At 40.9% G+C, this 24813-nt stretch overlaps 1 protein-coding gene across 1 annotated transcript in view; it reads right to left on the minus strand.

Annotated features, from left to right (window-relative positions):
- Positions 1-2630: 2630 nt before the first annotated feature.
- Positions 2631-24813, minus strand: part of LOC126416622 (uncharacterized) — a 580403-nt gene continuing 558220 nt past the window's right edge. Inside the window, exon 6 of the mRNA XM_050084379.1 lies at positions 2631-5908. Coding sequence (XP_049940336.1) covers positions 5805-5908 — 104 coding nt within the window. The 3' untranslated portion in view covers positions 2631-5804. The remainder of the gene's footprint in view (positions 5909-24813) is intronic.

The following is a 24813-nucleotide window of genomic DNA, read 5'->3' on the forward strand; positions in this document are numbered from 1 at the left end:
ACTGTAATAAAGGATCAGTATGGTTGCCGAAAATATGAGATTGCTGTAGTTGAGACTGTTAGTGTTCAAATTTTGTGCATTAATTTGATAAAAATCATGTTTATATATCAGCCTTGAAAAAATTGCAGAATTTTGTGAAACATTAATTGCAAGTATATTCTTATTATTTATGTCATGAAAGCAAAGTAACAAAGAATGTATACGGAAGAATGCAAGCATTCTTGCCTTGAAAACGAAGGTTTTTAAGGAAAGCGATGACGGAAAGCTGCGCAACGATCATGTTTCCCCAGAATGTTTAGAGACTGGAGTGTCTGACTGCTGAAGCCAACTCAAGCCAGAAGTTATACCATCAGTCTCCGATTTTGTCCTGGTTTAGGAAAAAATACGAAATTAAAAAATTCAGATAAATACGGACGAAACCTCACCTACATCCGAAAAGTATAAGATGTAAATTTGAAACTTCCTGGCAGATTAAAACTGTGTACCGGACCGACACTCGAACTCGGAACCTTTGCCTTTCGCGGGAAAGTGGTATACCATCTGAGCTACCCAAGCACGACTCTCGCCCCGTCTTCACAGCTTTACTTCTCCCAGTACCTCGTCTCCTACCTTCCAAACTTTACAGAAGCTCTCCCGCAATATCCTTTCTTTCAGGAGTGCTAGTTCTGCAGGTTCGCAGGAGAGCTTCTGTAAAGTTTGGAAGGTAGGAGACGAGGTACTGGCAGAAGTAAAGCTGTGAGGACGGGGCGTGTGTCGTGCTTGGGTAGCTCAGATGGTAGAGCACTTGCCCGCGAAAGGCAAAGTTCCCGAGTTGGAGTCTCGGTCCGGCACACAGTTTTAATCTGCCAGGAAGTTTCATATCAGCGCATACTCCGCTGCAGAGTGAAAATCTCATTCTGAGAAGATGTATTTTGTTTCCACTTTTGTCTACATGACTATAAAGAATACAGTTAGGCACAAGTATCGCTAAGAAACAACATGACTAAAGTTGTATAAGACCCGCTACTATCACATCATTAATAATTAGATAATGACAGCGAATCCTCTGAAACAGAATGTAGTGTGCATGGTCCTCTAGACGTTACTTGTAAAACGTAAATTTTTGTTCAGAATCAATGTTTCAAACTTCGTCAACACAACACAACTTCTCTTCCTTTGTGCCAAAGACACTGTTTAAGGAAATAATTATATTGTTCCTCTCACGCTTCTTTCTTCATTTTTCTATTGTGCTTTCGCTCCTAATCTAAGGAACCTGCAAAGCTCTTTGGTACCAAATGAGACAGTGAAAGGTTTTTTTTTTTTTGGGGGGGGGGGCTGTAATAGTACCGCTCAGTGACTGTTTATCAGTTAAGACCAATGGCCTTATACTCTAATACAGATTGCACTGCTTATTGCTAATATTGTGCGATTAACTTAGAACGATTTTCTCAATTCTCGGCGTGTTCTAATATATTCTGCTTCACATCTTGCCATTGCTGCAATATCTGTAAAGGATTTGGTTTATGTCACAAAAAGTAAGCATTTATTTTCTGTGAGAAGTGGTGTGATTCGTATAATCGGATGTTATGTTTAGTAACAGCATGACACTTCAGATGTATGTTTGAGGAATTGTATAAAAACTTAATAATTCATGCTAAACCGCTATTTTGTCTTCCTGTCCTTTATCTAACAACGTATATTGAAGGAAAAAGCAGAAATTCAATGAAAAAGATATAACTCTGGTGCTTTTGAAAATTATAAGGAGAGAGTACTATAAATACAATCATTCAATCTTCGTTTATTCACACGATTGTCAGAATGACACTACCTGGGAATTTCATTGAAATTACGTTAACTACTGTATTACATTTATTTTACTACGTCAACAAGTCGTTCAACTGTTGAGACTGAAAAATTTATTTCAGCTGTTACTCATAAGCATTTCACATATCCGTTAAGAGAGAGAATCAGTTTTATTCCACTTGTTTTTAACTGTAACGTTGGTTTCATAGCTCACCATGGTTAATATGGCCCGTGTGCAGTCTATACATATCTGCGGTCTAAGGATGAAGGCAACTAATTAATGTATTTCGTCATCTTCAATGTCGCAGTCTAAATTCACTCTTTTTTTTATCTGGCCTTTCCTGTACTATGACTACTATTGAGTTTCCACCAGTTCTCTTGTTCAACACGCCCTTATTTTGATTCTTACTGTTCCCCATTACTTAATTTTTATTCATAAATAAAAATATGTGTTATGCAGAATTTACTAGAGAAGACGTATTACGTCAGAGAACCTTAGCGAAGGAATCTACTTTTCTGCATTTTCGTCCTTTCATTCCATTTTCTTCATCAGAATTTCGACATATCACATAACACAGGTCTTACATCGTGCTTTGTACTAATTTTAAGAACAGCTATTCTTTCTCTTTGTGAAAGGAACCTCCAAAATCTTTGTGATCTGTGATCTGTGTATGCCAGTTATTGCAATATCGCATGTTATACGAAAACTTGAAGTTACAGACAATTTTTTTCTTCTCTTCGTTAAGATGTACTGTATTTTTATGGGGAAAAATATTTCTTCCAGGTACTACCGAAATGTGTTGTGATAGTATTTCAAATAAGCAGAAGTCAATAAATATAGAATGCGATTATATTATAATTTTGTTTCAACAACACGTTTATTTTCATTATTTCATTCACAGTTTTACACACAGAGACGATTCAAAAACATAATTATCTACAAATTGTACATCACAATAGTTTGTGCCACAATTGTGTTCAGTTTTATCTTCACGGGACTGCAACAAATACATTCATTTACGACTTTTATTTATGACACATCACGTTTATTAGTAACTTGATCATCGAAAATTTTTCCCTATCAGTAAATGCGGACTCAAAAATGAAAATTTAATAGGGTACTTTGCATTGGTCTCTTTACACTGTGAGAGCTATCATAAGGCCCACAATGTATGAATTATAATTTCCAAAATTTGCGGATTAGGCGAGGTAGCGTGGACTAAATCTGCGTCGTAAGACGAGAAGAAGTAGGCCGATATTCGTTGCATTTCAATACGAACGACCCACTTAGATGTTAGAAAAGATTCAGTCATCATTACACCAATTAGGCGGACAAAAATATAATTCTTTAAAAAAATACCTGATTTTGGCTTTCTTAGAACCAACGGAAGCATTTTTTGTGGGTATCCCAGTTTCAGCATATATGAAAATAGCGCTTCATTTGGATATTTTGCATGAATGATTTGTTATTTTTTAAGCCAACTATAAGAATTAAAGACACACCATTTGACACTCTGTGTTAGTCCCAAGGTAATGTTGCTAGTGGAAATATGACACAAATTTTTGTGCTGCTACATATTACATGTAACATCAAGATGAAATTTTTTATCAAAACAATCACCTTACCCTGACGAAGCAAATTTATATTTTCTATTAGAAATCTCTAACTACACAGGAAGACTGGTTTTACTGAAAGTCTTGACATACATGTTAGAGCATCCATACATCGAGGACAGAATTGAAACTTGTATATAAAATGTAGGTTTACAGAAACGTCAAATAATTATCAATATGACAAGTGTAGCAATAGCTTTGGGTTACCAATTATTAAAGAATAAATGACATAGAATATGTATAATACATCATAATATTACATATTATACTGTAAAATAACAATTCTTTCAGTAGCAATTGTAAATTCAAGAATGATTTCCTTTATAAAATATGTTAACGGAGATGGTTAAAAATGGATACATTCACAAGTGTGCTCTAAGCTGCCTCGACTTCCAGCACATGTAACACATATAGTATATCAGTAGTCAGCAAGACTCTTGGACGAGCATTTCTTAATCTGCCACTTGTAAAGCACACACCTTTTCAAGAGTTTTTTCACAAGTATGTGGATTCTGACTTACACTTAAAACACCCTTCAGCATTGGCCATTAATGACTCATACTAATAGTAGTACCAGCGGCCACACGACAATGACTCGGAGCAAATCATTATTGACACTCTTCAAGCTTTCAAACCTGTGTGATGCAAAGGACACACGGAAAATATTCCAATATCCGTAATTGATATAAGAGCAAACTCGATTTTTCTCGCAAAGTGGAATTTTGGGGTGTTTATTGGGTCGACACAAAATGCTTTGATCATTCTAAGAATGGCACAAGTAAACAAGCGAGTTGGAATGGTGCAAGAAAAACCAGTTAAAGGAGATATGGATCAACTATTAAGTAGACACTGATAATACAACACGAAGATTTATGTAGAGATTGAAGTATACGATGAGAATAGAGTGCGACATAGAAACTCTTCATCCCTATTATTCCATAAACTGGACTAGAACGAAGACAGCAGCGGCGACACAGACAAATAAGTCGTACTTTTATTCATGAGTTACAACGCTTCAGAAGATAAAAATATGCTTCGACATTAAAACTGTAACTCTCTGTTTCACTCCCCCACATTCCCATTAACTAAAATATCTTATCTTACTGTGTGAAACATTAAAATAATTATAACTGCATCTTTTTTAAATATGAGGGCTTCAGTAAATGTTTGGTTTCCAGATCTGTACACCAAATCGTTAACAGTGGGGTGCGGTTAGTAATCTTTCCGTTTTATTTCTACTTTTTAAAATACGCACCAAAGTTTAGTTGGAAGAGCCCATATGCTGAGAACACCAGGTATCAGTCAACGGTAATGCTGATCCACTGGGTGAAGCGTTTATGCCAGTGTAATGGTGTTGAATCAATTATTGCTGGTGATTACGTGTTCTTAATAAATTAAAGAGTTTCATCACTGGCACGGAATAACGAGCAAGAAACAATTATATATCTCCAAATGCTCTTTGGTACTAGTGAACTTGACTTCTCTTTCAAGCGCAGTTTACTTTTAGGAGAGTAATTTACATTAGTCAGTAATTAATGTTACAGCCTCATTTTAGAAAGTGTCCTGAAATGGTTTATATTTTACGGAGCTGTAAGTCTTATATTCGTAAATTTTGAAAAAGTGATTCAGTATAAATATTTTTGTCGGGGCGTATTCTGAGCACCGTTTATGACTTGCACATTGTTCTTGCTGCTGATAAAGTAAGCTCTGCAGTAATTAGAGGTAACTGTTCAGTCCTGCATTTTTACGTTGAAATTGACAAATGAACAACGCCTTATTTTAGCTGCTTTTAGACTTTTCAAGCTGTACAATGTATAAGTAAATGTATGAAATTATTTACAGCAATACATTGACAGAATTTGTGTGTTCCTAGCACTGAGCAATGTTGTGCGTAGCCACTGGCTTCTGTTAGATACCGCTGGTAATAAAATAGTGTACCTGAGGAGAGATCTGCAGAAATTTTTTAGAGGAATTGTAGTTGTAATCAAGTCCAGAATATGTGTAATAATATGAACGAATAAAGGTGTTTTGCCGTCAGCCAAAGTGCGATATCATAGCAGGAGAAGAAATAAATCACACAATAATTTCCAAAGTGTCGCATTTAGCCGTCATTTTTCCACTTTAAATCAGAGTTTCCTACTGAACTCGTGAACTGAGCAAAAGACTGTAGACAACCATATGAAAATTGATTCAAGCGGGAAACATTTAGAAACGACTTGTTCAACAGCGAGGGTGACTCCAAAAAAGCAAGCACACTTCTTCCCCGTTGTTCCCCCTTTCTCTCCCCTCCGACTAATCGCGAGAGCTGCTGATTGGCTCGACACGGTCGCCGACAGGAGCCTGAGGAGCTGTCGGTGTGGCTGTCTTGGCACGGTGGGCGCAGCTGGCGGCCATCACGGCCAGTGACGTCACAGCAGCGCGCCGCACAGCAGCAGAGGCAGCAGCAGCTGCGACACAAGCGGGGGATTCCCCCGGCAGGCAGAGCTCTCGGGCACCGGCACCACCACCTCAGCTGCGAACATGCAACAGTTCTTATCAAAACGAACAGAAGACTGCACGCATACACAAACAAGAAAAATACAAAACAAAAGGTTCAAATGGCTCTGAGCACTATGGGACTTAACATATGTGGTCATCAGTCCCCTAGAACGTAGAACTAATTAAACCTAACTAACCTAAGGACATCACACACATCTATGCCAGAGGCAGGATTCGAACCTGCTACCGTAGCGGTCACGCGGTTCCAGACTGAAGCGCCTAGAACCGCACGGCCACATCGGCCGGCAAGAAAAATTCAGGTGGCATGTACAGGGTGTCCATAATTTGAGATCCCGGGTTCGATTCCCGGCGGGGTCAGGGATTTTCTCTGCCTCGTGATGGCTGGGTGTTGTGTGATGCCCTTAGGTTAGTTAGGTTTAAGTAGTTCTAACTTCTAGGGGACTGATGACCATAGATGTTAAGTCCCATAGTGCTCAGAGCCACTTGAACCGTAATTTGAGACCCAGTTTCAAAACGCTGTAGAAAGAGAACCACCGTGCAGGATGACATCAGATTCGATCAGGATTATATGACATGACACAGGGGGAAATGTCATTACCTGTACAGGGTGATTTTTTCCAACGTGTACAAACTCTAGGGATTGAGCGATGAGAGGATACGGAGCAAAAAAATGTTTGATGAACTTATGTTGAGAAATGCATGGTTTCCGTGCTAGAGACCATTTATTCAATCATACATTGTTACAGAGACTGCGTTGTAATACGTGCTGTGTCATGCAGCCACAATTACGGTACGTGCTGAAAATGGTTTCCAAGTGCCTCATAACAAACGTGTACGCACCGTAGCCAGGTGTGTGTCACACGTTCACATCGGCCAGGCTGCATCCGAACAGTGCCAAAGGCAGCATGAATACGCTACTCCAGTGTCTCCACATCTGGAATGGGCTCTCCGTACACGATACTGTTGAGATATTGACTAGGGAAGACACGACTGATGTGATGGTGATGTTGGCTGGAGCACCATCATGTAGTAGCCACATAACCCTCCGAATCATCAATGGCACTTCTTCCAGCGTAGGAGGCAAAGTCATCCGCAAGACATGCCTATAGTTCCGGCCTGTTAGGCGACGTGGGAAGAAGACTGATCCCAAAATAGGTCGCCAGTTATCCCGGTCCACACATTTCGGCTACACCGGTGGTGATGATTCCCTGTCACAGTACTGTGGGGGTTCTGCTTACTATCCCACAGATGACTGTTATGAAAGATGAAAGCTCCGCGTGAAGGTGGCCTCATCTGTGACTAGGATGGATGACAAAAATCTACATCTACATCTACATACATACTCCGCAGTCCACCATACGGTGCGTGGCGGAGGGAACCTCGTACCACAACTAGCATCTTCTCTCCCTGTTCCACTCCCAAACAGAACGAGGGAAAAATGACTGCCTATATGCCTCTGTACGAGCCCTAATCTCTCTTATCTTTGTGGTTTTTCCGCGAAATGTAAGTTGGCGACAGTGAAATTGTACTGCGGTCAGCCTCGAATGCTGGTTCTCTAAATTTCCTCAGTACCGATTCACGAAAAGAACGCCTCCTTTCCTCTAGAGACTCCCACCCCAGTTCCTGAAGCATTTCCGTAACACTCGCGTGATGATCAAACCTACTAGTAACAAATCTAGCAGCCCGCCTCTGAATTGCTTCTATGTCCTCCCTCAATCCGACCTGATACGGATCCCAAACACTCGAGCAGTACTCAAGAATAGGAATCGTGGTTGCCTGGTAAAGAAATCGGTGACAAAATTGCTCCCGATGTGAAAGTCCGTCGCTCGTAATCCCTGCACACGCTGTGTGTGATGAGGATAGTGACAATTGTCATGGAGAATGTTCCACGCCATCGTCTGTTTTACCCTGTACTGACGGGCCAACCACCTGTTACTGACACGGCGTTAACCTTCCGTAGTGTTACATTTTCCGCCAAGTCTGGTGTCCAATCATTTCGGTTACGTCCTTCATACTTTCCTGCTTCCTGAAAAGTACCCTGTCTCAGACAAACGTCGAAACACTTTTGCAAGTACTGAATGCTGTGATTGTTGTCGGCGGGGAGAGGTCTCCTGATAAAACCATGCTGCCCGCCTCTTGTTGCCAGTTGTCTTTGCGTAAGTAATCACTATGTCGGCGAGCTCTACATTCGGATACGGTAGCGTTATTTCCAACGCTGTATCACGTCCACTACAAGGTGAATCAGCAACAGAAGTGATTCGGACACAACTTCACCAATTACTATTGCAGGAGAGGGACCTACGGTTTGACGTATGAGCAACAGTACCATTCTCTGGGAGGAAACCATGCATACTGTGACTGTGGCTGCATGGTGCAGAGGATATTAGACCGCAGTCTCTGTAAGAATGTATGATTGAATAAATGGTCTGTAGAATGGAATTTATGCATTTCCGGACATGAGTTTATAAGACGTTTTTTGTTCCGTATCTTCTCATCGATCGATCCTAGAGTTTGTACACAGTGGAAAAAAAATCACCCTGTAGATGGCGCTGTAAGCGGGGTCGGCTACAAGTCACAGATAAATCGCAATATGACGATTATGGGTTTGGTTGCACGTATCATCAATACTGTCCACTGTACATGACTGGACAAGTTCGGCAGTTAACAGTTGTAGCACTGGTATTTAGGTGACACCAACCACCACTGCAAGGTCGTTGCACATGGGATGGGAAAAATATTTTTAATTGTCATGAGGCCAAAACTCGCATAAAAAGCGGAATGACAGCTGTTTTTAATTGTCATGGGCCAAAAATCACGTAAAAAGCAAAATGATATCGGTTTCCAGTTGTCGTGAGGTGGCCGCAAGACGTGTTCAACATGCTATCCACCGTTTCCTGGCGTAATTTGAAATGAAGAAACATCATATTCCACAACAGATCAGGATGTCTCGGAAGTTACATTCAGAATGCGTTGCGCAATGCGTGCCTTCAGTTTAGCTACGTTCGTAATTGGAGCACTGACCACAACAGCCTTCATATAACCCCACAGCCAGAAACACACGGATTGAGATCAAGTGATCTGGATGGCCAGGCTGTGGGGAAATGACAGCTGATAATTCTGGCATTTCCAAAATGACTCTGCAGCAGCCACTTCCGTGGCTGTGCAGTGTGCGAAGGAGCGGCTTGTTACATAAAAGTGTTCCTGCCCATACAATGTTGAAGGGTTGAAATTACGTTGGTGCGCTAAAGACTCTCTTAGCGTTTACCAGTGATGGCACCTGTAGGAGGACCTGCAGGGCTCACCTCGAAAAACACGGTCCTACGCTAAACGATGCCGTCCACCCGTACCACACGGTAATCTTTGCAGTACGAAGTGCAACAGACTGATGTGCATGCGAATTTCACACTGCCCATGTTCTACAGTTCTGCATATTGACATGTCCTTGGAGATAGAGATGGGCTTCGTCTGCCCACAGAATGTGCCACAGCCATTCATTGTCCACTTACACGAGTACAAGAAATTCCTGAGCGAAAGTTTATCTTGTTGGAACGTGAACAGGAAGCAACTCCTGAATATGGGCATGGATAGCAATACAGTATGTTTGATAGGATTTCATGCATCGTGCTGACAAGCAAGTCCCGATTCGGGTGATTCCCAGTGTCTTGCATGTTTGTATATCATTGCTCGACGCCTCCTAAAAAACTGTGGCCACATCTTCGACAAGTGGTTTCCTCCTTCTGCCACAATGCGCTTCTAAAGAAACAGTCTCATCGAATTCAGTTACCATTTTCACGAGACCCTTAGCAGATATAGGACCAATAGCTTTTTACGTACACTAGAACGTCGGAAGCTCTGCAGGGCTACTAGCGGGTAGTCACCGTTCTTAGCTTTACCAACACCGCGCGATCCTTTATCGAGACAGCTGCACTAGGCATCTCAGACGCAAACTGAACAACAGCGGTGTGCCGCTTCTTCTTTAGTATGAATTTTCTGACGCTTAAAGCGCCACCTATTGGTCAGTTTGTGTGTGTGTGTGTGTGTGTTTGTGTGACATGACTTTTCCGTCTGTGGCAACAGTATGCTGTTCAAATATGACGTCATTGCGAGGAGTGGTCTCTTACTACAGCGTTTTGGGTCTGGAGCTTTAATTATGTACACCTTCTTCTTTCTACGAGGATACTGGAACACATGCCGCACAGCAACGCTATGAACTACCTCGAAGAAAACTATCTCTTGACACATAAGCACCGAGGATTCAGTAAATATTTTTTTAACTGAACTGGCACTTCTTTCACAAGACATAGGGGATTTTATGTTAATTCCAAATTTCTAGATTTCCAGAAGGCTTTTAACCCCTGTCTTCAAAACCGGCGTCTAATCAAATTGCGTCCCTGTAGAACATCATCTCATCTGTACGACTAAATTATAGTTTCCAATCGGAAAGGTCAGAGTTCATAGTAATTACCGGGAACTGAAACCAGAGTTATATCTGTGGTTCCCCAAGTAAGTTTGACGGGGCCTCTGCAGTTTATTAATCTATATATCTTTAAAAGATAATCTCAGGTATGTAAACTTCAATGACAGTCAAGTTTTGTCTCTCTTCTTCGACGGTTAAAATTTTAAAACTTCCATTTACATTACTATATCGTATAACTCCGTTTTACAATCTCTTACGTATGTAAATGACAACCTCTTTGCATGTTCTCTCCTGAGGAGGAAAAGAAAGAGGAGGCTATGGATTTCTAAGCCAAACTGCAATTAGTTTTGGGCCCGTATAACAATAAACTTCTAATATTACTGGCAGGAATTTAAACGCATGGCTGGGAAACAAACCTAACACAAAGATTGTAGGAACGGTGGGAGAAAATGTAAGTACCAACGGAAGATTGCTAAGAAATGTCATATTTTTATTACACCGAAGGTAACAGAAGACACTACCATAAATACATATGATCAGCTGGAAAACAGCAAGGCAAGGTGAAGGACAAAAGAGTGCACAGAGGGTACGGCATGCTCTATCCGAGTGAGGGAAAGAATGAAGTGCCGATGGATTTCTATGCCAAATTGCAATCAGTTATGGAAAAATATAACAACAAACATCTAATAATACTGACAGGTTCTTTAAACGCATTGACAAGAAACAAATTTAACCCAAGGGCTGCAAGAACGATGGGCGAAACCAGTCATTAATAACAATGAAAGATTTCTTAGAAATTCAGTATTTTTTAATAATTTAAGATAGATAAAAACATATCCATGAATACAAATGGTCAGATCGACACACTAATCACTGAATTATCGTAAACGAATAATTGGAAGTCAAGGTGAGGAAGAAAAGAGTATACAGAAGTTAGTGCATACGTCCTAACCATTTCCTGGTGTCATCTCAAAAAGATATACACAAAAAACGGAGAAAGAGCAAAATGTTGACAAAAGGAAAGATGAAAGAGAGAAACTACGCAGTATATCGACTAAGTTAACGTAGCATACGTGGTCTCTGTAAGGGGATTCTTAATCAATAAACTGAGCAAGAAGAACAATAGGAAGAAATAGAGAAAGAATGGAAAAATAAAGGAAATGCAGTTAAGAAAGCTGCTAAAGAGGCCACAGGAACAAGAGAAATGTATAGAATGTAGAAAGCGTTAAAATTTGGATATTGTAATTAGATAACGTTATAAAAACACAAGAGGCTTATCTTAATTATCTCAAAGAACCAATGGAGGAGAATCATCACATATATGAACAAGAGGAGAATTCACCATGTTCCTCGGTAAAATGAGTACACCAAGAGTCTTGGAACAGGTTTATAAGCCTAATACAAGACCATATTCAGAGAAAGCATGTAATAGGTTATCAAACAGTGAAAATGTTCAGAAAGAAAAAGAAGTAGCTCAAATAAATAATAACCAACGAGCAAAAGGAATAGAACATTAAAAGAATTTGTGGTGTAAAGAAGTGTGGTCCACAGCGAGTAAAGAGGATGACATTCAAATCGCACGTGTAGATGATTTATGTGTAGATGAACTAAGAGAAGGCCTTAACTCTATAGAGAATACAAAAGGTACCGGTAGGGATAGCATAAAACTGAACTGCAAAAACAAGGAGAGAGTGTACGATATAAGAGAATCCTACATTTGTTTAAGATTTGCTGGAGAAATAGAGCAGTTTCAGATTCATAGTCACAAGCAAAGATAATAACACTATTTAGAAAAGGAAACTTTAGTAACTGCGAAAAGTGTAGAAGAATTAGCTTACCACACTCCGCACACTAAGTTTACGCAAGAATAGCAAAGAAGAGATTGAAGGTTATGGCTGAGAGCTTATTAGGCGAAGAACAAATGGGGTTTCGGAGGGGCGGATCGACAAGACATAGGAAAACTATAATTACACAAATAAATAAAGACAGAATGTAATGGGGAACCCATTTGATACATATTGATTTCTCTAAGGCTTTCGAAATTGTTGGTATAGAGAAATGCTGGAGAATAATAGGGTAAAAGGGGTACCCACGACATCTAATAAACGTTTAAAGAGTATGTACAAACACACAACTGTCGGTTTAGGTATAAATGGTACTCCAACACAGCCCGTAGCCATAAACAAAGGAGATAAAGAAGGGTGGCAGAGATTTTTGGAAATTTGTGGTATGTTTCTATGAGACCAAACAGCTGAGGTCATCGGCCCTAGGCTTATACACGACTTAATCTAACTTAAACTAACTTACGCTAAGGACAACACACACATGCATGCCCAAGGGAGGACTCGAACCTCCGACGTGGGGAGCCGCGTGAACCACGGCAAGGCGCCATGACCTCGCGGATACCAACCCACTGCAGGTGGCAGAGTTCCCGCCACTTTTTAAATTGTATTGAGATGAAGAAATTCGGAAATGGAAGAAGATTTTTAACGGAACAATGAAAATGAACAACTGCTCGCTTGAATTTCCTTTTACATGCAGACGACGCCATACTGCTGCCGGAGAATGAAGGTGACCTACACAGAGGAATTTGAGAAAATAAGGCAATATTATGGGTTTTTAACGGAAACACGTTGAACGAACACATTTCTGTCGTTAATAATAGGATAATACAACAGCTCAAACACTTTAGGTATGTAAGTTGCGACGTCACTTGTGAATGTGACGAAAACACACAAGCGAAGTTAGAAAAGTTTGCGAATGTATATTTTTTGTGTATGTGTGTGGTGTTGCGCGCGCGCGCACCTGTGTGTATGTGTGTGTGTGTGTGTGTGTGTGTGTGTGTGTGTGTGTGTGTTTGTAAAATAAAAAGATACCCGAAAGTAATACGCGGGAAGAAACAAGGCTGAAATTGCTGTCTCAATGCTTCTTTACGGAAGTGAGTTGTGGGTTATAAATAAATGCAAAGACATTCTCGTACTAGCAACAGAGATTAGATATCTAAGAGCAGTAGATGGATGCACAAGAACAGCTCGATTCAGAAATTTGGATGTTTTGGAATAAAATAGTATATTTAATACCCTTAGCAAAACACAACAATATAAATGAAACTGGAATGAATAACTGGAAAGAATCAATGGAGAAAGATTACGACTCCAGATAAGATTTAACCCATTTTGAATAAGACGTCAAGGAAGACTGAGGAACAGATGGATATTGGTTCAAATGGCTCTGAGCACTACGGCACTTAACATATGAGGTCATCAGTCCCCCGATGGATACTCTAAAATGCAAAATAAAAATAAGTCCTAATTCTTGAATTGAGGATCATGATGAGACATTCAGACGAGCCATTTTAAATAGTTCGCAGATCATGTAGTCTCTTAATGTCCAGTAAAAGCATCCGAAGATAACCGCATTTTGCGAAAATCGGCAATCGACCCTCAACAATAAAAAGTGTGAGTTTTTCAACATGAGTACTAAAGATAATTTACTAAAGAAGTGTCTACAATACGCTTGTCCGTCCTGTTATGCAGTAGTGCTGTGTAGCATTGCAACCTTATCAGATGGGATTGGGAGGATACTGAAAAATTCAAAGGATATATTGTTTTGTGTTATCACGAACTAGGGAAGACTGTGTGACGGATATCACAAGCACAGCGGAGTGGCTGTCGTTAAAACAAAGTTTGTTTTTCGTTGCGGCGAGACTTTTTCATGTAGTTAAAATCACCAGTTATCTCCTCCTAATGCCCAAACGTTTTGTCAACTACCATGTAGATAGGGAGACGTGACCATTGTAATACATTAAGAGAAATTGGAGCTCACACAGGAAAAACGATCACTTTTTCCCACTCGCTGTTTGAGAGTATGACAGTAGAGAAATGGTTATCTGGACCTCTTCCCAAACACACAAGTGAATTACAGAATAATCGAGTTAATATAGATGTAGGTATTTAATTGTGTGTATCACCTTGCAAGGCAAACATAAGATCGAGTCTGGATGGCAGCACAGTCGTGGATAAGTCCTCCAAGTAGATGAGGGAGGAACTAACAATGGATATTGCAGTTTTCTTAAAATTAGACTGCTTTCACACGCTAAACATCTGTACTCCACTTTTCTACAAAGGTAATCCCAAAAGTAGAGGTCTCCTATTTTTTTTATAAGTACATAGACCTGTTTATTTCTACAATGGCTTACATCAGTTTACAGCTTGAACATTTAGCTACCACCATTTCTGTCTATGCATTTTTGTAGACGCCGTGGCAGTTTTTGTATGCCCATGTCATACCAGCTCGCCGCCATACTGTTTAGAAAGTTATGAACCTCTTCTTTCACCTCGTCGTCGGAGCTGAGTCGCTGGGACCACAATTAACGCTGACAGGTACTGTGAGAAGCTGAAAAAACTCAAACGGGCAATTCAGAACAGGAGAAGAGGAATGTTGAGCCAGGGCGTACAAATTCTCCATGGCAACGCTCGCCCACACATCGCTCGGCAAACCGTTGCTCTCCTGCAACAGTTTCAGTGGAACATAATCTCCCACCCTCCCTATAGTCCTGACTTGGCGCCCAGTGACTCACCTGTTCTCTAGGTTAAAAGAACATTTGGCCAGAAGGCGATTCAGATCCGACAACGAGGTGAAAGAAGAGTTTGATAACTTTCTGAACAGCATGGCGGCGAGCTGATATGACATGGGCGTACTAAAACTGCCACAGCGTCTACAAAAATGCATCGACACAAATGGTGATTATGTCGAAAAATAGTTAAATGTTCAAGCTGTAAACTGATGTAAACCATTGTAGAAATAAACAGGTCTATGTACTTATAAAAAAATAGGAGGCCTTACTTTTGGGATTATCCTCGTACACAGCACAACAGTTAAACTCTGAGCGCTACTTGTGTTTCACAATACTTCTCGCGCCCTATGACTGTGCCAAAATCGATCCAAATTGTTGTTTGAAGCTGAATCACACTCTTTCGTTTTGGTGATTGTGGCTCTGCTTCGTAGCATCGACTTCACGAAACATCAAAAGAGTAGGACAGTCTTATTGATCCATGGTTGATTGTGAGGCGTGACGATACCGTCCCAGAAGTGTTACCACAAGATTCTGTTAGTTGCCGCCATCAGGCTCATTGGACTATACGTTTCCTTGAGAGATCACCTCCAGTTCTGTATGCCATCTGCTCTTTGCTGCCATTACCCAGCAGTCGTACACGTTGTAGATCTTCCGGAACATGTTTGGCCATCGGTTTTCTGGCATGCTGTATGATTTTGATTCTGTGTATCAATACAACCATTATGTTTGGCTCATTGCACAAGATGTAGAGCTCAATGTTGTGTCGGATTCTCCACTGCCCGCTTTCTGCAACGGTGAATCTGTAGATTTTACCAGCCTTTCTCTCAAACACCGACAGGTTCTGTTTTGTTTTGTGCAGAACAATTTATCAGATAAATGTATATAGATTATCTTAAAATTTGTTGTCAAACATCTCCTACTGTGGACAGAATATACTGCAACCTCGTCTGCATTTGGACTTGCCTGAAAGGCTCCTATCCAAAACAGCACCCAGATATTTGATTTCTCAAATGTAGTCGTATTGTCCACCTAGAATCTGGAAATGTGCAATTAAACCACGGGACCTATTTTTCTCTTTGTTTAATCTCCGTTATCTTTTTTACTGCTGACCTGGAGTCATTTTCAGCTGAGACAGGGTGCGCGTGTCAAGAATATTTCAGTCCATGTAAACGTACGCCTTACCAGAACATTCTGCAGGGGCGGGGGCTCGTCGACAAGCGGAATGGATGTCCTGGTACTGTATGAGGCGCACACATAGCCTCAAAGCGGCGTGTACCAACACAGACAATATTCCAAAGCATGTCTTCGTGAGCCCACGAAAAGTTCTGCGCCCATTGAAATGTGGTGAGCAATGATGCAGACGTATGGAATCGTCTTCTTTACTCGACAGGAAGGATATGTTTCTCGGTGGTATACATGCACCTCGATTCTAGTCGTCCAGCATTAAGTGGCGAATGATTTCAAGCACACTGGCCGATCTGTACAATGTTTCAATCCACAACAGTTTACGTTGGCCATTAAAATGGGAACGCCGTGAGGACGGGGTGCACAAAGTGTTAAAATGCCTAGAAGTATACTACATGCTTTGTTTTGGAAATGGTTAGTACTTCAGTGAAACTGAAGAAAGTTGGTAATACCGTCAATATTATCTGTGTACGGAAATTTTCTAAATCAGAAATCCTATTTCAGTGTTCCTTGTTTGCGATAAAACGGTGTTATGTCTCTTGAAAGTTTACCACCATGTACGATATTGTAGTATCTGTGTTGTTCCAAAGTGCGGTGCAATTTTCCTTCTCACATACATGCATGTTTTAGGGAATAGGCACAGCGGAAACTACAAACGTTATTAAAGAAAAGAAATGTATTCGCTATTATGATTATCAGCAACCCCAACTCTATAACGAAATGATGTAGGCTATATATTAATTTTGTCAGTTACTAAGCTGTAACACCATAACGCAGTTATTTTATGACCGTCGTTCAATTACACTTACCACGAACGATGAAAACTTGTTTTTAATAATGTATGGATGTTGCCATCTCAAGAAAGGCTTTAACGGTGTGTGTAGCCGTAATGGCACCTACACCAACAATGAACGTTTTGTTATCTGAACATGGCTAGGTTGTTAGCCGAAAGTAGTGATGTGTCCAAGTGAAGAAGATTTCGTATGCTGTCTTGACTCATGGGTTTTCAATACATATATATATATATATATATATGTCTCCTGGTTGATTATGTCAACAAACTTTGCTCGCAATATTTGTTGCTTGTCTTGGTGGGGTCCAACATCTCTCATGCGAATACGGAATTAATGTGTCCAAGAGGACCGTACTGACCTCCATTCAAGATCTTAACGGCTCCACGCGCCTAGCGACTGAGAGGACAGATTTTCATCTCGTACCTTGAGTCAGGAAACGGGCTTGTAGGTGGCAAGACAAATAAACAGCAGGTAGTTATCTACGAAAACTCTAAAGCATCGGAACTAAAGTTGCCAATAATTTATTCATATAAGCAGTAGTTTCAGACAACAATTTGGATCGATTTTGGCACTGTCATAGGGCGCGAGAAGTATTGTGAAATACAAGTAACGGTCAGAGTTTAACTGTTGTGCTGTGTACGAGGGCAATCCCAAAAGTAAGGCCTCCTATTTTTTTATAAGTACATAGACCTGTTTGTTTCTACAATCGTTTACATCAGTTACAGATTGAACATTTAACTATTTTTCGACATACGGACGTACTTCATTTTGTAACATAGACATTTGTAAAATTATAAATCAGAACTCCAAAGTAATACGTATTACATGTACTTTCAACAAATAAGAAAGGGGCTTCTGATTCAACCATGAAAGTTCTGTTGCAAGCAACTGTAAACAATGCTTGTTATTTGTACAAATATCGAAAGTCGTTCCACATCCCATTATCTCTCTCTGTCTCTCTCTCTCTCTCTCTCTCTCTCTCTCTCTCTCTTATTTGTTCTCGTATTACACACATATAAATGTAGAAAAAAGACTCCGAGAATGTAGTGCTCAAAGATTTACCAAACACAACAACAGGTGTATGGCAATAAAACATAAGCTCCGCACGTACAGTTGCGTTGCTCTTACTGTGTTTTCCTATGAAAAACAAGTTTTGTTTGGAAGGATCTCCAATGCACTAATAATCTGTAGGTATCAACGAATAGTTCTGAACACAAAGGGAAAACTGAAGAGTCTGGTGCCAGTTTCACATAGGTACACATATGGTGTACTAACTCCCTGATGGGATCACTTGGACAATTAAAGGTTTAGATAAGACACAATCGCAAAAGATCGCAGACGTACGATGATTTCCTTTGCGATGAGATATGATAGCCTCTACATCTGTAATAGTAGGCAGTATTCAGTTAGCTGCCACGATTCTCAAAGAACTAATCCTTAACCGTAAATCCACATAAAGACCAACCTACTTGTTCTCGCACCAGAGGGACAACCATCGTCCCACAGGTAGCTCTAGGTCGCCCCATTAATCTCCCGGGATTACACACTGCGGCATTTATCAGAGCTAATCCTCCACCCCTCTAGCAGCCCATTCCTGCGTTGTTTGCATCTAGTATCCTCATCAACGTACACACTGCTCTGCACCATCTCATGCTAGAGTTACTCTTGATGCAATTAACAACACGCTAAGCAAACAACTTCGCCGCTCTTTTAATTTTCATTTAAGTAACCTAGTAAAACTGGATTTCTGGTAGTGGCAATACTTCGACAATTGTATTCAATTTGCGGAAGAGGCGTCAAATTACTGAAAATACACAATATATTTTATATGTATTACTTCCTCTGGATGTTAACTTGGAGTAAACTAATACTGCTGCTACAAGATTACATTGAAAACTGAAGTAATGAGCTATATAGTATACCATCATTTTGTCCAGTAATATGGACTTAAAAAGTTGCAATATTCACATTAACTTATAAAAAAAATTGAACAGTGAAACACAATACTTTATTACAAACAGACAGCATGATATTCAAACAGTTGACGATATTAAGAAGTTAAACTCCCCGTAACTGCTAAGCCTTGCTATCATAATTTTTTACGCTTACGGTTCAGGACTCAGAATGTGCAGAATGTGAGCTGGGAGCGGTGGGGCGGATAGTGGGAGGGGGGGGGGGGGAAATCGATGGGGATGCTGCAGCAACTCATATTACTTTAAAGGAAGAGGAAGGGATGGTGAAAACGAAGTGCCGTTTCCGAAAAAATATAATTAAAAGTATTGACGAACTGTATTTCACTAAACATAATAATGGGCATTTTGTAATAGGTACCTAACATCCATAAAGTTCTTCACTGAGTACAGTTCGTGTGAGTTACGTACACAGAAAATCTCATCTACTACTTCCAACGACTCATTTCCGAATTCCTATAGCATCACGTGAGGTGGTTCTATCACATTTCACTGCTATTGTGTGTCTATTGTTGATACTCATCTTGTAGCCTGCTTTAAAGACACTAACCGTTTAAGACATTTTTATTACATACTATTTAGCTCTTCCCACTTATCTCTGTCCAACGCCTCCTAATGTCTCTGTCCATTTCCTCCTCTGCCTTCCTTGCTTATCTCCTCCCTATGTCCATCTCCTCCTTCTCGTCCGCAACTCGTGGTCTCGAGGTGGTGTTCTCGCTTCCCGAGCACAGGGTCCCGGGATCGATTCCCGGCGGGGTCAGGGATTTTTCACCTGCCTCGAGATGGCTGGGTGTTTGTGTTGACCTCATCATTTAATCATCATTCACGAAAGTGGCGATATTGGACTGAGCAAGGGTTGGAAATTTGTACGGGCGCTGATAACAACGCAGTCGAGTGCCACACAAAACAAACATCATCATCCTCATCCTCCTTCTCCTATCCTCCTCCTCCCACCTCTCACCATCCATCTATTCTGCCCCATTCTCTCTACACATCCATGCCGATCGACATCTATGCCCATTGTAATGCATTCTCACACTATCTGCACAGTATGTCATACAGGTCATTACAGATGTCAGGCATTACCAAACTTCTGCACCCCCACTTCCACCACTACTGAGCAAACCGAGAAGAAAGCAAGTCATTGGTGCATAGTCATTCAGTTCTGGGCTATGTTTATAATTTTAAGTCTCTAGCTAATGCAAAAGTTAGTTTAAGATCAACTGCAAATTTCCAACCAAACAGACAGGTAAAACAACGACTTCGTTAAAACATGGCAAAATGTTAAGAATATTGTAGTGGGACGAAATTGAAGCGTCACCCATCCACCAGTGTCAGCCCAGTTTGCAGGTGAATATAAGTTTAATTTAGTTTTGTTTATGTATTTTTCTTAATATTTGTAATAGCTGTGAATTATCTAAAAGTTTTGTATTCATTTTTTATGTTTCATGTACGGAGAGGGCGGCGCAACGAACGGAGACAGCATCTTCGCTGCCGCGACCAGAGAGGAAATTGCTGGCCACTATACGTCGCGGGTCGACAGCCAAAGAGCAACAGAAGATCCTGGAACCGAGTTGTTGCGTCGTGCTTATAAAAATTAAAAATGAATTTTATGTACTCTTTTTGTACAACAATGACGTCATAGAGAGCTTAATCTTATTGAAAAGTCAGTCCTAGTTTGTCAACGGTCAAGTTCACATCTGTGTGTGTAGGAAGCTAGTAAAATAGTGGATGCTACTAAAGTTGAAACACGTGTTCTGAGGATTTATTTATGAAGAATTATGTGAACGGATTAATAATATATTTGACAAGATTATTGAATTCTGACAGCGTTCATCGAAACTTTGAATCTCAAAGGTTTATTCAATGTGTGTTTCTGATATCGATTAAATCAAGATAACTTGTGTCAATATAATTTCTGAAGAGAAACAAACGAAATTTAAATCGAAAAAGTTTACGAAAACCAATTGGCCCAAGTGATGTAATTCTTTGCATACGATTCAACTGATGTTTTACAGTTTCGTTCAAGAACCGTTCTATGACAATTTAAAAAGAATATAAATCATTTTGAAGTGGGTTGTAACTGACGTAGGTGACGAAGTCTGCACATGGTCATATATCAAACGAAAATCGGTTATATAAAAACTTACGTCGCTACACTACAATATATCAACAGTTTTTTCAGGCGACTGTCAGCAGCATCGATATACGTGAAGAAATGGATGGTAAACACTGTGCTGTCTTACAACACATTTATTATTCACAATTGGTTTCGATCATTGATCGTATTCACAGTGAAAAAACATTGTGACAACTTCACATGTCATAAATGCTATTTTACCTGAAAAGATGCCACAGCTGACTTGCTAACATCAGGAAAAGATACTTCACGCCGTAACACCGGCTTAAGCAAACAGCAAACATGAAACCATGTGACAGTGCCCAGCTTCATTGGTCAGGCACAGCTATATCCAGTAGATTCACACACAACTGCTAACCTGCTGGATGTTGCTGGGCCTGAGTAATGGTGCTGGGCACTTATTGCTGTCACATGGTTTCACTTTTCAATGTTTTCTGTTTGCTTAAGCCGGTATTATGCCATGCAGTATTTTTTCTGTTGTTTGCAAGTCCGCTATGGCATCTTTTCTGGTTAAATAGCATATATGACGTGTGAAGTTGTCGCAATATTTTTTCATAAGATCAACAATGCTCGAAGCTGGTTGTGAGTAAATATATTGTAGGACAGCGCAGTGCTTGCCATTCATTTCTCCAAGTTGTGTATGTAGATTTGTATTTATTCTGTTTATCTTCTTCGTAAGTCTGCGAGCTTTAGTAGCCCTTATAACTGAAGATAAAATCTTGTGATCTTTAGGCAACGTCCTACTTGTACTCAAAGTCCTCCACCGCGTAACGCTTCAATCTCTCTATTGGGATTTTCTTCAGGAATCCAGAGGTACCCTTGGTGATTGCTCACCGTCAAAGAACAGTGTCTCGTCAACTCTTAAATGGACATTTCGCGCGCTTTTTCAGAGAAATAGGGTTACTGGATGAAAATTTCCCTGCTGCTGTTGATGGGCAACACAAGGCAGAAGATTTCTTCCTAACCACAGAGAACGTCCGTGTCAGCCTCCGCACTGCAGAAGTACATGAAGTGACGGGTGGTTGTGGAAAAGTTTATATCGGTGAAACTAGAAGGCCAGTAAAAGAACGCGTAAAGGAATACGAGCGCCACGCATACTTAAAAGGTAAAACCGACAGTGACGGAGCGCCAACAGCAATGTGACCAGGTAATGGGTTTTAAGAAGATTAGTGGGCTACGCGGAGAAGGTACACTACTCGCCATTAAAATTGCTACACCACGAAGATAAAGTGCTACAGGCGCCAAATTTAACCGAGAGGAAGAAGATGCCGTGATATGCAAACGATTAGCTTTTCAGAGCATTCACGCAAGGTTGGCGCCGGTGGCGACACCTACAACGTACTGACATGAGAAAAGTTTCCTTCCGATTTCTCATACACAAACAGCAGTTGACCGGCGTTGCCTGGTGAAACGTTGTTCTGACGCCTCGTGTAAGGAGGAGAAATTGCGTACCACCACGTTTCCGACTTTGATAAAGGTCGGATTGTAGCCTATCGCGTTTGCGGTTTATCGTATCGCGACATTGCTTCTCGCGTTGGTCAAGATCCAATACTGTTAGCAGAATATGGAATAGGTGGGTTCAGGAGGGTAATACGGAACGCCGTGCTGGATCCCAACGGCCTAGCAGTCGAGATGACAGCCATCTTATCCCCATGGCTGTAACAGATCGTGCAGCCACGTCTCGATCCCTGAGTCAACAGATGGGGACGTATGCAAGACATCAACCATGTGCACGAATAGTTCGACGACGTTTGCAGCAGCATGGACTATCAGCAAGGAAACCATGGCTGCGGTTACCCAGACAGAAGCGCCTGCGATGGTGTACTCAACGACGAACCTGTGGGTACGAATGGGCAAAGCGTCATTTATCCGGATGAATTCAGATTCTGTGTACAGCATCATGATTGTCGCATCCGTGTTTGCGACATCGCGGTGAACGCACATTGGAAGCGTGTATTCGTCATCGCCATACTGGCGTATCACCCGGCGTGATGGTATGGGGTGCCAATGGTTACACTTGTCGGTCACCTCTTGTTCGCATTGACGGCACTTTAAAGAGTGGACGTTACATTTCAGACGTGTTACGACCCGCGGCTCTACCCCTCATTCGATCCCTGCGAAACCCTACATTTCAGCAAGATAATGCACGACCGCATGTTCAAGGTCCTGTACGGGGCTTTCTGGATACAGAAAATATTCCACTGGTGCCCTGACCAGCACATTCTCCAGATCTCTCACCAATTGAAAACGTCTGGTCAATGGTGGCCGAGCAACTGTCGCGTCACAATACGCCAGTAACAACTCTTGATGAACTGTCGAACCGTGTTGAGGCTGCATGGGCAGCTGTACCTGTACACGCCATCCAAGCTCTGTTGGACTCAATGCTCAGGCGTATCAAGGCCGTTATTAAGGCCAGAGGTGGGTTTCTCTGGGTACTGATTTCTCAGGATCTATGCACCCAAATTGCTTGAAAATGTAATCACATTTCATTTCTTGTATAATATATTTGTCCAATGAATATTATCTGCATTTCTTCTTGGTGTAGCAATTTTAATGGGCAGTTGTGTAATATTTATAAAAAGAAGGTCCGTGAAGCCATCTAAATACCTAAGAATGAGTACAGTTTCAATTGAAACGACGGCTACAGAGTTCTATATTTACACGCTATTGCGGAAGTAAATATCGAACCATGGCGAGCGGCGAACGTAAACAGCTACCAGGGAACATCCGAGGCGATACGAGAACAATAATATTTTTGATTCCTCTTAACGGCATCTGTTTACAGTGTTTACCAATGACGACGACCCAGCAATAACAGCTAGAAAAGTTTTACGCGGTAATTTCTTCTCCGAAAATGCGAGAGAAAATATCCAGTAAGTGAGCGTGACACTGTCTTTTGTCAGTATTCCACCAGTTCTGACATCAGTAGAATCCCGAAAAATGTCCCAGCAAAGGGTCATAAATGTCGAACAGCGAAAAACTCTGAAGAACGGTATGACGAGGCCTAATAACACAGCTGATATTATCATCTATCTTCTATGTGCTTCCCAGGATCCTACGTTTTCTGGACCCTAAATTGATCTACCCTCTTCGTGGTGTCTACCAGTTGTTCTACTGTTCTATTGATGATTCCTGTTACTATATTGCCAATATGACTTATCAAACATTCCATAAATTTACATAATGTCTTTGGAGATAAAATCCGCAATCAGTGGTTTTGTAGTAGATTTATTATGCGTCCTCACCGAATTAATTTCTTTAAGCGACCAGTTTCGATTCTGTATGAACAATCCTCAGATCTATAGACAACAGTACAGTAACTAATCACCAAACACCCTACGATAATTACATAATGTTATCATACCATGATCTAATCGAACAGCAAATGTCCCAGAAGGTACATCATTGTGTCGGTTACAAGAGCAACTCACCCAAACATTGGCAAAATTTACTTGCTACGTCACATGATAAAATAGTGATTTAGGAGACTCCGTACATTTGGCCGCTGCACCTCACGAAAACAGCGCCACAGATCGAACAACAAAATGTGAGCACAACAGGTTGCATTTTGTTATTGTGGACTACGGAAAAGTCTTAGGTCAAAGAGGGATCTTGAAATCTAGGTGAAGACAGAATAACAGTATGTTTTGTTCTAATGTTCACATGTTCACACTGGCCGGCCAAAGTGGCCGTGCGGTTAGCGGCGCTGCAGTTTGGAACCGCAAGACCGCTACGGTCGCAGGTTCGAATCCTGCCTCGGGCATGGATGTTTGTGATGTCCTTAGGTTAGTTGGGTTTAACTAGTTCTAAGTTCTAGGGGACTAATTACCTCAGCA

The sequence above is a fragment of the Schistocerca serialis genome, chromosome 8 (genome assembly GCF_023864345.2).
Source record: "Schistocerca serialis cubense isolate TAMUIC-IGC-003099 chromosome 8, iqSchSeri2.2, whole genome shotgun sequence".
Taxonomy (NCBI): Eukaryota; Metazoa; Arthropoda; class Insecta; order Orthoptera; family Acrididae; genus Schistocerca; species Schistocerca serialis.